The sequence below is a fragment of the Volvox carteri genome, assembly GCF_000143455.1.
Source record: "Volvox carteri f. nagariensis unplaced genomic scaffold VOLCAscaffold_72, whole genome shotgun sequence".
Taxonomy (NCBI): Eukaryota; Viridiplantae; Chlorophyta; class Chlorophyceae; order Chlamydomonadales; family Volvocaceae; genus Volvox; species Volvox carteri.
In genome coordinates, this window is record NW_003307615.1 from 20,069 (window position 1) to 38,056 (window position 17,988).

General features: G+C 54.7%; 1 protein-coding gene across 1 annotated transcript; it reads left to right on the forward strand.

The window, feature by feature from the left end:
* Positions 1-4,276: 4,276 nt before the first annotated feature.
* Positions 4,277-9,285, forward strand: VOLCADRAFT_98410 (uncharacterized protein; the record flags this gene model as incomplete). The annotated part of the gene is made up of 8 exons (XM_002957285.1): positions 4,277-4,343; positions 4,677-5,000; positions 5,109-6,080; positions 6,633-7,080; positions 7,529-7,682; positions 7,903-8,443; positions 8,645-8,852; positions 9,177-9,285. 8 exons carry the CDS (start codon positions 4,277-4,279, stop codon positions 9,283-9,285), a joined length of 2,823 nt encoding a protein of 940 aa, XP_002957331.1.
* Between the last annotated feature and the right edge of the window lie 8,703 nt (positions 9,286-17,988).

Below are 17,988 nucleotides of genomic sequence, written 5' to 3' on the forward strand. Positions count from 1 at the left end.
ATATGGCTCTATTGCGAGCAGGGGGGGAGGATTGGAAATTTTGGGTAGTAGGCCTGGGCTGAGCAGGCGTCGGGAGCCGAACTCTTTCAAAGTCGTGTTGGGCGCCCTTGCCTAAATAGCTTTCCGGGGGACCATTTCAAAGCATGATGGGGACCTGGACATAAATTGTTGAGCATGCGGCTGCAGATAGGGCCCTCCATGCCGCGAATCCTTAACACAACGCTACGTGCGAAAGTGGGGTAAACAAGGCGGATGCAGCGAATGCTGCCAGCCATGCGTGCTGATCACGCTGTCGCCGGCTTCAGGGTGTGCAGTCTAACAGAAATCATGCAGTCCCACACAGCCACATGCAATCAACTGTATGTGAATATATGCGACAGGGAAGCGGGTTTCCACTGATGCCACCCTCCTGTGCCGCACGCATTCTATTTCATGCAAATACATCGGCGCCATCGACGACCGTACGCCGCCAATTCACGAGCGGAGTCCAGCAGCGTTCCATAGCCCTGAAAGCTGAAGGGCGCTGGGGAATGGGGAAATGTGCGCCTCGCGTTCGCCGAACAGTCACGAACTCGGAGCACTTCACGCTCACATCAACAGATCATGCCAAACATCGTCAAGATGTGTGAGCAACTGCTTCACCTTCAGAATGCATCAACATTCGGCCGGTAGGATGTATTACACAGCCATCACAGAGGTGGGGATAAAGTGCAACAGATGCAAACAAAATTAGTGTGGGCCACAGGTGACAGGTTTTATTGGCAAGGTGCTTAGGTTCCGTACCTCCACTCCGAGCAAGCGAGGTCGGTGGGCCTTGCATGAGCGGCGCACGGTAACCTTAGAAGCCCATAGCGTGGCCCCAAAGCCCTTTCTTGTATTTAGACATAGTGGTGTGATACCGTAACTCTAAGTTAAAAATGCATAATCGTTGCCCTTTGATGACCAACGTTTTCCCGGTGCGCAAAACGCAATCCTGCTGGTTCACAAGCACTGGTGCGCATTAAATCATGGCCAAACTAATAAAACAGGTTTAATCGTGATGCCTAAACACCGTTCCATGATGAACTACGGTCGCTTTCCTAACAAATTCCGTAATCGCGACCGTAACAGGCTTCTAAGGCGGTACACCAGAGGAGGGTTTCCTTGGGCAAATCGCAGTACGTGCGACATAAGCAGTTTGCAGTAAGTGCCCTTTTTCCTTTCACATATGTCCTTCTGGGCTGCACATGCTTTAACAACCGACACCGGTAACCGCCGGGCACTGGGAACACAAATCCGCTCAAAGGCAATCCTCAGTTACAAGAGCTGCTGCCGCTGCCGCGTACAGCTTTTGAATTCGTTTGCTTCCCAGGCGCTCGTTTCCGTGAAGAGACTTTGTTCGGCGCAGGAGCTGCGGGAGTCGTACCGCACCTGTGTATAGCCAACGCATAACCTCTCCGGAAGCGGCCGGCGAAATACGTGCGCGAAATTCAGTTTACAATGCCAAGATGTGACAGCTGTCACTATACGCTGCCCAAAGGAATTGATAGCTGGCAATCCGTCACGGAACCAGGGGCCATGGGAAGCTGGAGGCCTCTGGAGACAAACAACTCGTCCAGGTTATCTTTATTATTTCCTCAAGCCAGCTCACAGAGACGGTATTAGGAAATTCCGAGGGGGGATGCTGTCTTGGCAGGCGGAAGCCTTTAGATAACAATGTTTTGCGAGTATGGGAATGGCCGGCACACAGCTTGACAAGCTCCATTCGACAATACCTAAAGGGCGATGCGTTCTTGTGTGTTGCTATTGCGAGTTTCAAGTTCCACAGGCAGCTGGTCCTATACTTGGAGTTTCGGAACCCAACATTCCGACCGGTAGACGTGGGAAGGGCTCTTCTTTGTTGGGGGGTTCTGTTCCTGGGGCAGTGGGGTAACTCATACTTCCCAACAAGAGAGAAAAGATCCAAGGGTCGCACATACAGGTCGGCACATGATGGTCGGCAAGAGTTTGGAGGAAAGCAAGGCAGTTGGCCAAACCTCATCTTGTCGATGCGGCAGCCGCCAATAGCATGGCATTGCAAGCCTCCACGTTGCTGCCTGCAATGACAGACATGTGGGCGGACGGACAGGTGGTAGTGGTAGAAGGTGGTTTAGCTACACATCCGTAGATTGTTTTCTGCGATGCCGGCACGAACTGCACGCACTGTGTATGTAGACCTATTGATCAGCTTAAATTCGCAAAAATCTGACTCCTCGTCGGGCCTGTCTTGTCAGCTGCAGCAACTTGCAGCGGGAGCCGGGCGAACGTGGACGCGTGTCTATCCTGCGACCTTTTGGAGCAGTAAGGTGTCACTCGAGGAACCACAATACAAATACATGTCGTCGCTTCTGGATCATTCGCCGTTGAATGAATGCTAGGCCGCAGCTGGTCGCTTGCAAATTGCTGAAGGGAAAGGCTGCATAGCATGTCACCCTTGCCGTGCTTCCCTACCATGTAATCGCGATTTGGGACCATGGATGGGTTTCAACTGCCTCAGCTGCTGCTGAATTAGAAAGGTCGTACACAAATTCCTGAGATACCAAAAAGTCAAAAGCAGGCAGTTTGACCTTCGCCTAGTCATGGCTTCAACTATAACAGTAGCCAACCATATACTAGATTGTGGCGCAGACGCACGCCGAATTTTTTATGTAAGGTGCAAGGTGAACTATCCCTAGAAAGCACCTGGACCCCATCGTATAACTGTGCGCTAAACAGGAAAGATAATAGTCCTGGGAAACGATATACGGAGTCGCATTTCGTGCACTTGGAAGAGACGGCTATAGCCGTGCGAAGTCAGTGCCTAACACCGTGGGTTAAGCCAACAAAAAGCAGCATTGTTTGTGTCCGTGAAGTTCCGTGAACAAAAATTTTGTTGGTAGTCGGAGGTGTGGGGGCTGCTGGGACTTGTAACTTTCTTCCTGTACGGCGTTGTCGCAATTAATCAGTCTAATGGCGTTGTGTGAACGCCGAGCTGACATTTAATAGGGTATAATGCATAACGATATTGTCATGGTCCTTACTCGGAACGGTAATTGAGGTACAGGTACCAACGTACAATTGCTTAGGTAATCGCTTGACAGACTACGATTACATATACGCTCTTTATACTCAAGTTGTCCACAACTTAAATACCTGTGCGATTAATTAACCGAGCACCCCTGCACTTCTGCTTGTAAGGTGGTCGCTAGTTCCTTACGCGCTGTCCACAGCAGCCGCATACTGAGCTATCCTCAATTTCGGAGGGTTTGAAGAAGTGCTTTCAAGCCACTAAACGCAAATTATAAACGAAACATGAGAACTCCTGAATTATAGGACGTTTCGTTTTCGCAACTTTTGGTTAGGGCGCCGCTGGTCCTGCAGCTGCAGTGCGCAAGTTCGGCCGCTTCACACGTTGAAGGAGAAACCTTCATAGCCAAAGCTTGCGCTGCTGGTCGACAAGGATTGCCGACGTGTGCAGCTCCGGAAATAGGTGAGTCGACGGGTTGCGCTAACATGCAAACAGGACTTTGCTCCACACCGAAGGTGCATACATGTTAGGTAATGGAGTTCATTCGTTTTGTGCGGTACTTGCGATGAGCATACCATGCGCGTTTCCTCGTCCTGACTGACATCGCACGCGCTTATTCCTCCAACCTTGCTTTTTTCGGATGTTTTCCCCTTTGTAAAGGATTTATTGCACTTTACCACTTTGCTGCGGCTGCCTCCAGATCGACAGTCTGACCAGCGTTGCGTAATCTTCGTAAACCTTCTCAGCCAGATGGGCACACCCCCTCCCCTTCCGGAGCCTGTTCGTGGTCTTCGCCTTGAAGAGCGTGCACCTTCGATAACCACGTTGATCGTAGAAGCTGCGAAGGCAGTATCTTCTGGCAGGTGGGTGTAGTTCCTGCCAACGGGGCCATAGCTGCCAGCTCGGCTCGCTTTGTCTGACCTACAACGCAATTATGTGTTTGTATTTAATTTGTGATAGCATGATGGTGTTTCTTGCAGTTCTGGACCTGTCTGCTCATCAGACTTGCTGACGGTGGTACAAAGCGATATGCCCAGCATACAGCCGGCGCGATTTTCCGGCTTCGCTGCGGACATCCCCCTATCATCGCGCCCAGCCGCTTCCCCTTTTGCCGTCGTGGCTGGTGGCGAGGGGAGCTCCTGCGTCACGGATTCTTCGCCCGTATCGATCCTCGATGGTTCTAGCGCAGATGCAACGTCTGGCCAGTACCAGCAAATGAGTCAGTACTCTTCGGAATCATTACGGCAATCTATGCCAAATTCTCCATTCCAGTCCGACACAGCCCTCAGCTTGGTCGGTGGCCACAGTTCTGCTTTCGGTACGACAACTCTACAGGGAGCTCCAAACGTGCAAGGCCTCCTTAATGCGTCTCTACGCCAAAAGTACCATTCCGAATCTGCGGCTGCCGACTTCTCTTCCCCCCGCCAGCCTGCTGCCCCCATGAGCCCCCAACACTGGAGCCCTGCCTCCCTCCACGGCCATTGGAATCGTTTGGACGCTGGACCCCGCCAAGGCCCACGCATTTCCGATCCCTCTGCTCTGGCGTTGCCCCTCTCCGCGCCTAGCCCTCTCGCTGAGTCCGTCCCCGCTAGTGGCTCAAGCCGCGTACCGTCGGACCTCCTTCCCCCGCCTTCGTCCTCCTCCGCGGCAGTTGAGGGCCTGCCTCCCAGTGTCAAACAGCATGTGCAGAAGATGCTACCCGACCTGATACACACCCTGTTGCCCACACTGCTGCCTGGTGGTGTGGCCGCGGCGTTGCCGGCTGCTGCAGCCGCGCTGTCCGCCTCCGCGCCGTCATTGTCTCTGTCGTCGTCTGCACGGGCGTCACTGGAGGCCCGGCTGCCGACCATCCTCGAGGCTGCGCTGGTCCAGGGCCTGGCGACGACGCTCCCGAAGGCAGTCATGGCCACTCTGAACTTGCTCTTCAAGGGTTCGTTTGTATCGGCTGCTGATGGAGGAGATTCAAATTTTAGCGGTGAGCAAGCGAATTTTGCCGCCGCCGCGGCTGGCTGCGTGACCAAGTCTGCTCCGCAGTCGGTTTGCATGGAGCCAGCTGCTGCTGCCGCTGCCGCCACTGCCGCAGCGGCAATAAACTCCGGTGAACGGCAGCAGTCGATGTCTCTGGAGCAGCAGAATGCGGCGGAAGCCCAGCTCGTGCGCATGCTGTTTGGCGCTGACGGCGCGGAGGCACCACCGCCGCCGCAAGATCGTCAGCGGGCCAAGACCACAGCCGCCATCACGCCGTGTGTTCTGGATATCGCCGCAGCCATCGCCAGCAGCGACAACAGTCCAGCCAGCAGCCCCGCCAGCCGTGCTGGCAGCCCCGCTGCCACCAGCTGTGCGAACTCCCTGACCGACCAGCCCCTGGGGTTGCGGCCCCCCTCCGCCGACGCCGACGCCGCGGCGGAGCTCCACGCGGCCCATGCCGCCGTTGCACCGGCGGCCGCCGCGCGAAGGCCCTCCCTCGCCACGCTGACTACCGCAGCGGGCGCGCCATTCAATACGTCAGCTGGGGACATATACTCAAGGAGGCTGTCGGACACAAACCCGGGAAGCTCCATTGGTTCCGGAGCCCCGGTGGCGACGGCGACAAACACCGGCCGTCCTCCGCACTTGCCAATCCCAGTCAAGGCCAGCAGTGCCGGCGTTGCCGCCGCAAGCGTTCATAGCAGCCAGCATCAGCCGTGCTACAAGAGTAGCGGTGGCAGCGGCGCCCATCTGGGTCACGGCGAGGACGGGGTGAGCAGCGTTGACGATGCGCTGAGCACCTGCAGCGGTGGCGACATGCCGTCGCCGTACTCGGATTTGTGCGGCGCAGTCAGCGCCAGCGCCGCCATGAACAGCGGCACCAACAGCTTCTTAGTTGCTGGCGGCAGCTGTGTGGATATGTCGGGTGCCGACGGCACGAGCCTGTACGGCATCAGCGGCGATGCGCTGCTGGACAGGCTTAAGCAAATTCAGCAATCGCAGCAGCATTGCGCATCTTCTCTGGGTCACATGGCATCCCCTTCCGAGCTGCTGATGGCGGCTGCCGGCGCGGGCACTTCATGCTGTGGTACCACTGGCGTCTTGGCGGGCCAGGCAGCGGCGGTACAACAGGCACAGTCGTCCCAGGCGGCAGTCGCAGCTGCCACATACTTCTTGCAGCAGCAGCAGCGCTCGCAGCAGCAGCAGCGCTCGCAGCAGCAGCAGCAGCAGCAGCGCTCGCAGCAGCAGCAGCAGCAGCAGGAGGCGGAGGCTGTCGCTGCGCAGCAGCACCTACAGCATCTGCAGGCCCTTGTAGCGAGTGGTCGGGCCCTGAGCGAGCAGGATATGGTTGTGCCGCCGTCGCCGCCGCTATCAACCACCGTCGGCGTACAGTGGCGCCGTTCGTCCGGTACGGACATGGCCTTTGGTGCATCGACGTCGGATCTGTGGCAGGCCGCTGACACGGATGCGTTGGGCTTTGCCGCCGCGGCGCAGCTAGCCCTCGGGCAGCAGCAGCAACAACAGCAGCAGCAACAGGCCATTGCTGCCGCCGGCCTCCTCCAACAACAGCAGCAGCAACAGCAGCAGCAGCAGCTCATTGCCCAGTCGTTGGCCGCCGTTGCGGCTGCCAATGCCGCAGGCCGTGCCGTACGCCCTGAAGACTTCCTCACTTTTGGTGCTGCTGGCGGCGCGGGTCTGCAACTTCCGGTTCCTACTGGTGCTGGACTTGGCAGCCAGGCCGCCGCGGTGCAGCTGGCGGCGGCGGCCGCCGTGGCCGCAGCTGGCGGCGGCGCTGCAGCCACTTCCACTGACCTGGCGTCGTACATGGATTCGGCGTTGCGGCGGATGCTGCTTGTGAGTCCCCAGGTGGCGGCGGAGCTTGCTCGTGCTTGCGGGGCCTTCAGCGGCGCCCATGCGCAGTTGCATCACCTGTGCTGTATCATCGCGGAGCAGCTGCTGGACGTGGCGGCGATGGCGCCCGAGGTGGCAGCGGCGCTGCTGCGAGCTCTAGCCGCGCACCGTGCTCGCGGCGCGCAGGCAACGGACGTGGACCCTCGAGTGATGGGCCGCATACTGCAGCTATTGAGGTGAGCGCCAGCCACATGCTCCTCATTAGCTGGGAACTTGTCGAGGTGTGGATTTGTGGAAGACCTTGGGGCGATGGTTGTGCAGCATTGCGTCCCTGGGTGAGGCTGTATGGAGTGTGTAGCAATGTCGGCACGAAGCTTTACTTTGTGTTGCTCCATGATCTGTGCTGTGCCTGTCATGTCGCGGGATTCCATTGACGAATCGCTTCATGCAGAATGCCGCTGCTGCTCCAACGGAGTGGCGCTTGTCTCATTTGTTCTCTGATTTGGAACCTACGCAATGCTCTTAGTATCGCTTTATTAGTATCATATCACGCGAGCACCTGAAATGAGTGATATATGGATGACGTGGATCCTGCCGCGCTGCCTGAGCTGAAGCGTGCGCTCACACTCCCTTTCTGTGGGCCCTTTTCTGTCACCTTGCAATGCCTGCGTTGCACTTCCTCAGGGCTGGTCCCGCCGGTCGCCAGCTGTGTCTGGTGTCCCTGGAGCAGTGGGTGGATGGCCTCAGTCGCATTCACAAGCGCCGAGCCTACCTGGACACCATTCTCCACAACTACCAACTGACACTGAAGCGTCTGGTGCAGGCGATGGGCCACCAGGTGCGCTTCCAACAAATTATTTCCTTTTCCTATTTTATTGAGGGCACCCATATCTTTTTAGGGGAAGCTACTAAATGTTACCACCTTCCTAGCATTGGGCGTTCTGACAGGTTGCGTGCACTGCAACTCAACTTAGCTTAGCCGCACCGTCCGTAAGTGTCCCTGACGCCATATCCACGATGTCGTGATGTCGTGAAGTTTGAACTATCTCGTGCTGCAGGTTCACGCTGTCAACATGTCGTTGCCGCGCCAGCTACTAAACGACTTGTCGCCGCGGGCGCTGCTGCTTCTGACGGCCGAGTTGGCGCCCTATCCGCTGCTACAGCCACGCCGCTGGTCGGAGGAGATCATTTGGACGATCACCCAGATGCATGCCATGGGCATCGACATGCCCGCCGGAGGGGTTGCCACCAACGGTGCCGCGCAGGCGTCCGTCCCCACGAGTGCCTTCCAGTGGGAGATTCGCCGGGCGCTGGCGGCGACGGCGGATGACATCGCAGCCGCTGGCGGTGCCGCCGTGGCTTGCGGTCAGTCGCCGCCGAATGGCGGCCCTGCGGGTCCTCTGGCGGGCTTGGCGGGCCTGAGCCTCAGCGGTGGCGCTGCATGTGCCAGTCAGGCGGCGGCGGGCTCGTCGGGCGCTACCACGCCTGGTGGCACAGCAGTTCCGTGGGCTGCCCACGCAGCTCTGCACCGGCACCTGCTGCTGGGCTTGCGGCGGGTGCAGTCTCGCTTCTTCAGTGACCGGCTACGCAAGCTGCACGGTAAGCGGAGGACGGGGGCGGATGGGCTCTTGTGAGACGGCACTTGGTTGCGGCGAGGGTGGGCGCGCTTGAATTTATGTTCCTATCACAAATTTTCGTCCTACGTACCAATTCCATCTGACGAGTGTTTTATGCATGTATAATTGTATTGAATCGTTCCTGTTTGGTGCGCGCTGCCGTACGTTATCATGCACTGTACAGGTCTGTACGGCGAGCCGGTGGAGGCGCTGCTGCGGTCGTCACTGCCACAGGACGTGTTGGTTCCAGAGCGCGAGTCGGTGGTGCTGGTGGCGGTCCTGTTGATGCTGGAGTGCCGCATGCGTCCGGAGGACTTTGACGCGGCCTTTGGTCGCGACCTGCAGCGCTGCCTGGCGGTGTCGTCTGCAGAGGATGTGGCGGCACGGCTAAGGTGTGTGTGTATGTGTCGGGGTCTTGCTGCTTGCCGGCACCAGCCACAATATCGTCCTTGCTGTGGTGACTTCTTACACAATATCGTCCTTGCTGTGGTAACTTCTTACAAGATACAGCAGTTTGGTGCATTGCAAGAAGTCCGCCCATGCCTGATCGCAATGTGCTTAGTGCGTGCATGTCTCGCCGCAGCTGTTTTGGAGGTCCTGCCTCTGATCGCTGCCTGGACATTACTCACGACCCCTAAGCATGACGAATGAAATGGTAGTACTTGCCTGTAATACTGATGTATCTCTTCGTTACTCTTTTATAATTGTATGCGCAGGTGCGGTCTTGTTCCGGACTCGGCTCTGCGTCTGGATCCGCACAAGAGTCGAGCGCTGTCGCAGCTGCTCAAGCTGGGCACCACGCTTCCGGGCCAGCCGCAGTTCTGAGGGCCTACCAGGGGTGAGGGTGGTTCCAAGCGGCAGTGCTGCGCTGCGAGGTGTGTACCTCTGTTGTGTTGAGTACATCTGTACACATAAACGAGTAGCCGGATCGCCTCGTTGCGTAACGGCCGAGCTCTATTAGCGTTTAGCAGCTCTTATCTCGAATGGATGTGTGGATGTGGAGACGGAGACTTTAGCTTGTGGGAAAAGGGAGTATCATGTTATGAATTGCTCGCACAAATGCGCTGGCCGGCTGGCCAGTTGGTGGTTGGGTTAGAATTCAACCAACAAAGCGGCGTTCGTTTATGTCGAAATGAATAGAAACGAAACGGCTCTTAAATAGCGCTGTGAGCGAGTGCCAGCGATTGCGGTGCTCGTGCTGCCTCGTGACGGGCCCAATGAACCTAAAAGTCATACGCGTCTTAACGGCCTCCTAATGGGAATTTACAGGCCTTGGCCTGCGCCGGCTGTTTTTTTTAATATTTCCACGACAGGAAGTACTAAACAGGCTTTCCTGTCGCGTTCGAGATATGTGTGGGTAACCTAACGTAGCAACTCTCTTATGTTGGGGATTATTGGACCACTATACCGCTGGGAATTTTTGCTTCTGGGATTAAAAACCCGCGATGCGGCATCTGATTGCTAGAGTTATGTAAGGGTTTGCCGTTGTGTTTGCGCAGGTTAGGTACTGGTACTGGCATGTAGTATTGGGTGTTGGTGAAGGTGGCATTCTGTGGCTGTATGGGAGGAGGAAGAGGGGGTAGGTGGTTGGGGCTGTTGAAGAGGTTGTTTGCGGTGGTTGTTGGTCGTTGTTGCGAGGTTGTTGGCGGAGCAAGATGGTGTAAAACATAGGGAGGAGGTGGAAGGTTGGGGCCATCCGGGGAGGAACTTCCACATGAAAGACGCACACATGTTCGTTTCATAAAGACGCAGATTCTAATTACTTCTGTCTTTGTGTGTAGTGATGCTGCTGGTGTCCTATTGTGCTGACTTAACATTTCTTGCGGCTAGGCGAAAGGAATTCTGGTATCGCAACAGACTCGCGCCTCACCCTGGCCCCAGCAGCCCGTGCGGGGTTGCACACCGCCCAATGCCAAATCTTGCTGAAGATGTTGTGGCCGTGAGTGTGGATGTGGCCGCCGAGATCCAATTTTTGAGTGCCGCCCTGAACTGATCGTAATGCGATCAGCCAGTGCGTCGCCTGCTTTTGTGCTTCTGTATGTTTCCGTTCCTCATTGTGGTGATGGTGGGATTACAAATAAGATGCGCGCTGTTGCCTCTCGGCGGGATAAAGGTATGCTTCCGGATTTATCGGCGCATGGCCTTAAGGGTTGTCGCCTCGTGCGTGCTGCTGTCGGTTTAATTTGATTGAACTAGGACGCCGAAGCATACACCAAAAGGATGATACCCCTCTCATACGAAGGAGCGAATGCAGCACATCAGTAGTTGGGCTTTAAAGCATTTTGCATTTGTGTGGGGTCTTGTAGGGCAGCACCGCCACGTATCATGTTTTTTCGCTTATTGACTACTGCGACTGCTATGACCACTACTTCGCCTGTTGGCCAGAGCTCTCGATAAGGTTTATTAGCTGCCTTTGGCGAGCGGCGATGGTGGTAGATACAGGGATAGTGCATGCTTGTGCGGAGGGTTGCTTAGGGGATAATGACGAGGGTTAATGGAATTAATTGGAGAGCCGTATTTAGCAATGCCTCGTTCGGCAGCGAGAGAGGGAGGGTGCCAATTTTTGTGGATGTTGTTCACTTCGACATCACGTTACGTTGCAGCAGACAGTGAGATCCTGTGTGGCGACTGCAGGGTGCCGGTTTTGGGAATTGAATCAAGCAAAAAGGGAAATGTACCATCATATCTATGCGATTGGGATGGTGCCGTTGTCTGCTGGGGCTGTCCAAGGTAAACTGCCGTGTGGTGCTGCGGCCAGTCTGTAGGGAGTTTAAAAGGTTTAATTGGTCCTCCGCGGTGTCAGGGCTGAACGGTGTATCGTTGTTCCATCTCCTCGTGCCTTCTGCACCCCGAGACGAGCCCCTGGTCGTCGCGCGGTAGGCAAACGGGCTCTTTAATCCTCTCGCTTAGGGTATATGCTTTGTTATTGCTAATAAAGGCGCGGTTTTGGTCGGGATTGCCTAGCGGCGCGGGGTTCGCTTCGTAATTTTTATTGCAGTCGAAACGGGATCGACCTGAGTGCGGGAAACTCGTTCAAACTTAGGGTTAAGAGGAGTCTTCATCGTCGCTACTTTCCGTACTGTATAGTACGTGCGCGTTTGTTGTCAAAATCGATGGATGGGCGAACACATTATCTCGACGGGTCGTGGGGGGGGGGGGCGGTAAATATCTATCTTAACTCGGTCACGTAGCATCTGTGGATTATGTGGTGCGGATGATGTTTTTTGTATGGTGTAGGAGGTAAGTTCGGGAGATTCTGTAGCAGGTGCAGGCTGGCGAGCCGTCGAGTTCGTTTGTGCGCTTTTTTGGGATGGCGCATCCATCGAGGTGAGGATGAAAGAGGGAGGGTGTTTAATGAAATGACTGTACGCGCACTGGCTGTCCCCTGGTGCTAAAATGGATCGGATTTGGTGTTGTCCTGTGTGCTACGTCGATGTTGCTGTCTGCGCGATGTTTCGAAGGAGGTACGAAATAACGTAATCGTATATGCATGAAGGGCGAGGCAATTAAACTCGGACCCTGTCTTGTCTAAAGATAAAGAATTGATGATGGTTGTGGTTTTGTCACGTGGGGAGGCCCTACCATGTTCGACAGAACTTGATGCTGCATGTGCTCTGTGGGCCGGCATTTAGGTCACATTCCCTCGCCGTCAGGTTACCAATGCGCATCGGCTTTGTTTGCGTCCAATGGTCATCTCATACATCCATCTCATACGCGGGCGCTTTTGCTTCGATCTTCGGAAGCTCTTCGGGCGGCTTTGATGATCTTTCTTGCTTCCTCACTGCACCCACTGGTAAAGCTGAGCCACCTCTGTTTCTCGGCCGGCTTCTCGTGTGCTTGCTGTTCGTGGTTGTGATGCGCGCCAGAAATGGAGGACAGCCTTCCTGTCCCTGCGGCGACGTGCGGCCTAGTAGCGCGCTGTCGCGAACCTGGTTCTGCTCCCGCCGACATGGATGCTTCAATGGAGGAAAAGTAGATAATCTATCGTCGCTGCCTCCTGAACCGATGTCTGCCATCGTACTGCCATCAAGCCGTCAAATGCGGCCGGGAGGGGATCCTTCCCTTCATTCAGCATCCTTTCCCCTCGTTTCGCAAATAGCAAGCTACTCTTATGGTGTTGCTGTGGCGCCTTGCTTACCCGTCGCTGGTCTGAGGAGTAGTAGTAGTAGGTGGTTTTACTGATCAGCTTGTAGCACCACTCGTCAGATCCTTTGAAATCGGCCCCTAGGAGGTTGTTATCGCTCGCCTTGAAGTGTGATGGATGGCAATTGTAGGGATGCGAAGGGCCGAGGGGTATATGGCTCTAGTAAGCTGTTGCCAGTAGTTTTTGGTGTTTTGCCGTGCACCTCGATGTTGTGTGATGGTCGTGTGTAATTCGGAGGTCTCCCAGTGAATGTGCGCATGGTGCGCGCCACGTGCGAGCTATCCTCTTTGTGGACGCTTCTTTCACCCGGTGGGGTGATGCGACAATCATCAAGAAAACACCGGGGATTCATCTCCATCTGGATGGCAACCCGCATCAATTTCGAGGTGTGGGCATCCAGAGGCCCGCGTGTGGCAAGGGAAAAAGTCGGATCCCATCGAATGATACTCCAGGAGGTTGCAGCAGTGCACTGCTTAGCGGGTTTGTTGTTCATCGTCGTCGCTTCAGTTTGAGCGTAAAGGAAAATCTTCGGAAGGGTACGGGATCTGCGCGGCATGGTGATGGCGGGGATTTGTAGTGTTGTATCGGCTTTTGCAAAAATTGCATGTCATCCCATTTATTTGGTGTAATGCTAGGGAGTTTGGTTACGGTTTGGTGCACGTTTTCGTGTCTGTCTCAGGGACACGCGACACGTTATATGTTTCTGACGGACGTTTTATCCATCATGAGGAGGGAATCAGCATTGTAACATTACTGACGTCGTCGTGGAATTGCGGTGAAAACTATCGTACCGGTGATCACAACTCGCTCCAGGACATACGCACTCGCATCTTGTCCGCCTCGCAATACTGAAACCAATTGTTCAGGGCTCCCCGACAACCTCGATGTGGGCGCCTGGCGAGTTTGGCCCCTAGGAAACTGCGGGTCGCGAGATTTCCTTAAAGCGTGGTCACGCCGCCGCCATCCATGGGGCTGCAGCCACCCGCAGCCGCGCCGACCACAGCTGCAGCAGCAGGCACAGCTACCGTCACCGTAGCAGCAAAGGTATCAGCCCTGACAGTCTGGGTAGCGCGTCCACTCAGGTAGCAACACCATCGCCTTCACATCGGCCTCAGCAACATCAGCCCCTGCACCCGCCGGATCCCCAAAGTGAAAAATTGAAACACAACCTGCACTTGATGGCTTCGCGGAACGATTTCCTTGCGCTTTCTGGGTTGCTGCCTCAAGGGACGACGTCCGTCAATTTTCGGATGTCCCTGACAACCCCGCGCAGCTGACATCCACCATCTTTTGAGCCTTGTTGGACACTGCCGCGGACTTCCAGGACGAGGTGACTGGTGTCCTGGCGATAGGCAACTCTCTGCTCTGCGTTGTGGTGATGAATGGGGTGCTTTGCGGGGTGCTCCCCGGCTTTGTCCCGGCGTGTGTCTTTTAGGAGGCGTGTGGGATTCCAGGTGTCTGGTTCTTAGCTACGTGTGCCCCTTTGATTCCGTTACTGAGGGTGCCGTACTGTGCGGCAGTCGTGTCGTGGGGAGATCGTACCGAGCAAAGCGTTGTCTTGGGAGGAGGTCCAGCCGTTTTTCCTGCCGTCCTGTCGTGTTTGTGGCGTCTATTTTCTGTGTCGGTCCATATTTCCCTATCTCCTTTGTGTCCCTTTCTCTGTTTTGAGGTTTCTTGGCCGCGCTGTTCCCTTTGCCAATACCTCTCCAAAAACAAACGACCAACTTACGAAAATTAGAACGATGTTCCTACAACTGACTTTTCTCAGTGCGTTTTCACCATCATGCGGCTGTGCGATGTCTTGGTTTTATACCCGGATGCCGAAAAGCTTTTGCGTCCAGTGCTGTTCCCTTCTCCGGCGTCAGTTTCCCACGTCTCTAATACCCACGTTGCAACACTTCTTTGCAGGCTTGGCAGGTAATCGGGGAGCTGGGTCCAAAGCGGCCCCCTCATCAGGTGGATGCAGCTAAGATGCGGACTTTTAACGCACATGCTTCGTTACTTGCAGGTGGTCGATAGCTAGGCAAAGCGCCGGTGCAAAGGTGAGCATAGCTTGGAAACACCTATCTGTTTCCCAGGAAACAGGGTCGTTTCCAGGGAAATGCCCTTTTCTACGGAAAAGCCCTCGTAGTACGGAAAACTCTTGTAATATTAAATTTAAAGCCAAATAGGGGGGTCCTTGTGAAGCAGCTGCCCGCGTTTCCAAAGCACGTATGGTGTTGGATTGTAAGGTGCCCAAGTACGTTTGCGAGGAAGAGAATGTGGCCAGGCTGGAGAGGAAAGTGCAGTGGCATATTGGAATGTGAGATTAGTGTAAGCGAGTTACAGGGCGTTTTATTGCACGGGCGAATTTACGTGCAAATCTTTCACCGTAGCATCAGTCCTCAGTTCACTTCTTGAATCGAACATCAGCATAGGTGCAAGCCCTCTCGCTTGGGGGGATATGCAAACAAACATCCTGATAGGGGTAAACTCGCACGCTACCGAGCATTCAACCGAGCACATGCATGCTTAGTTGAATGGTGAGATGCGACCCCCCCTTCATTTCGTGCTCGGCAAGCCTGCCACCGCGTACCGGATATGTTGGCGATGTTACAGAACGCTGCACCTTGGTTTCTGTGCTCATTGCGTACGTTGCTCGACCCCGCCGACCAAAACTACACGTGCCCAACTGAAGACATTCCCGGTGGTTGTGCAGCAGCTCTTGAGGCTGTTGCTGGCTGAAATCCATCCTGAGCTGTTGCAACACGGCTAACGCGGGCACGTCCCTATGCACAGCAAATAGCTGTTCCAAGCCAACAGCGGCGTCCATGTCACCGACAAGGCTCTAAACGTCTTATCTGTTCTTATGTTTAATTAAGTTTATGTATGTTATACTTTGCGCAACTTTGTAATTTGACTTTACTCTGAACAAGATGCTGCATACAACTGCCTCTTCGCCAGCGCTTCATCTTCCGCGGCAGTTTCACGAGCCCAGAGTTGCAAGCTACGACGTTGGCTTTCGGTGCTTTTATTTACTGCAAAGCATCGACGCAATAGTCCAGCGTGCGGCAACGCGCTGGCGCACCTGGTCCTCATCCGCCAAGAAATTTTATATACATTTGTACAGGCGCATTTTGCGAATTGCACGCGCGCATCTGCGCAGCAAAATTCGCTCCTGACTTTTGGGACGAGATGTACGGAGTCTCTATTCGCGAAGTACGACCGGACACATTTGTGCGAAGGGGCTGCTTAAAGATGGGGGCCCTTGTGAAGCAGCTGCCCGCGTTTCCAAAGCACGTATGGTGATGTGGAAGGTGCGGAAGTACGTCGGTGAAATATAATGTGGTAGGACTGGAGAGAATAGTGTAGCAGTATAATGTATTGTGAGTGTAGCTGAAGCTTTCATCGTGGGCGCGTCTCGTTGCAAGCTAAGCAACGCGTATACATGACGTGTAGCATCAGTCCTCAGTTCACTTCTTGTAACGAACATCAGCATAGGTCCAAGCCCTCTCGCTTGGAGGGATATATGCAAACAAACATCTTGATAGGTAAACTCGCATGCTACCGAGCATTCAACCGAGCACATGCATGCTTAGTTGAATGGTGAGATGCGACCCCCCTTCATTTCGTGCTCGGCAAGCCTGCCACCGCGTGCGTTCCGGATATGTTGGCGATGTTACAGAGACGCTGCACCTTGGTTTCTGTGCGCCATGCATACGATGCTCGACCCCGCCGACCAAAACTACACGTGCCCAACTGAAGACACACCGGTGGTTGTGCAGCAGCTCTTGAGGCTTTGTTGGCTGAAATCCATCCTGAGACGCTGCACCTCGGTACCTGTGCGCAATGCGTACGCTGCTCGCCCGCGCCGACCAAAACTACATGTTCCCATCTGAAGACAATGCCGGTGGTTCTTAAACAGAATTTGAGCTTGCTGCTGGCTCAAGTCCTTCCGTAGTAGCTGCAACACGGCTAACGCAGGCACGGCCGAATGCGCTGCGAAAAGCTGTTCCAAGCCCTCAGCGGCATCCATTTTACTTGCAAGGTTCTGAACGACTTTCGCGATTCTTCTCTTTACCTAATTCTGCGTTGTTATTATTTATTTCGTAAGAGTGTAGCTTGAGTTTAGTCGGAACAATGTGCATTATGCGCTGCGCTACCGAAAGCAGGCGCCTTATGGCTGATTCTTCGCCGACCGCTTCATCTTCCGCGGCAGTTTCACGAGCCCAGAGTTGCAAGCTACGACGTTGGCTTTCGGTGCTTTTATTTACTGCAAAGCATCGACGCAATAGTCCAGCGTGCGGCTATGGCCAACATGCTCACCTGCGCAACGCGCTGGCGCACCTGGTCCTCATCCGCCAAGAAATTTTATATACATTTGTACAGGCGCATTTTGCGAATCGCACGCGCGCATCTGCGCGGCAAAATTCGCTCCTGACTTTTGGGACGAGATGTACGGATTCTCTATTCGCGAAGTACGACCGGACACATTTGTGCGAGGGGCTGCTTAAAAATTATTGGAAACTTCTTTCCGAGCATCTCCTATTGACTCAGTATCCATGGAATACCCAATCTGTAAGGTTCTGCAGTTCGTTAGCGCGCGCTTCTTAGACCATGTCGTAACTTTGGAGTGAGATTATGGCGCGCTAATATGACTATTTAAGCGGACCATTTCATGAACATTGTAAGTCTAAGTTGGAATTGAAAGCCCGATCTTCTGTGCTTACGCAAGTATATCGGCCAGTAAAGTCAGCTTGCACTTCTATTTGCGACACTATCTGCGACGAATTCGCTAAAACTAATTATTATTTGCTAGCACACGTCAACAACCATTAGAATGGACAGGAGCCACCTGCACAGGGGGTCTAAGCCCCCGCGCGGGACACTGAGGGCCACTGTGTGGCGGGACGCTGAGGGCCACCGTGCCCCTCAGCCGACACATTCAATGCATACTAGGAATGCTAGTTCATCTGGACGATCCACAATACCACTGGAGCCGTTGTTAGCTGCTCAGGAGGTGGATGAAGTTCAAGAGCTTGAATCTGCGTTTGCCCAGAGCCAGCAGCAGCAAGCAAGGCCAGCTGGCTCCCTGACGCGCAAGGGCAAGTGCTGTTCCTCACGTTTGCCATGTTTGATGGCCGGAGTCTGGGTGTTAACCTGAAAGTTTAACATTTCCCAACTCATCCCTTTGCTGTCACAGCTGCATCTACTGATTCCGCGACGCAAGACATCATGCCAGGTGCACATGACGACGAGTTGGCATCCGATTTCGACAGCGGGCGCAGATCAGGTACGACGCGCTTTAGAAATTCAAGTGGACAGCTGCAGTTGCTGACCAAGGTTCTCCCCTTTTCGGATACAGCCCTGCGTCAATCGAACAATCAACGCTCCGAGTCCAACGC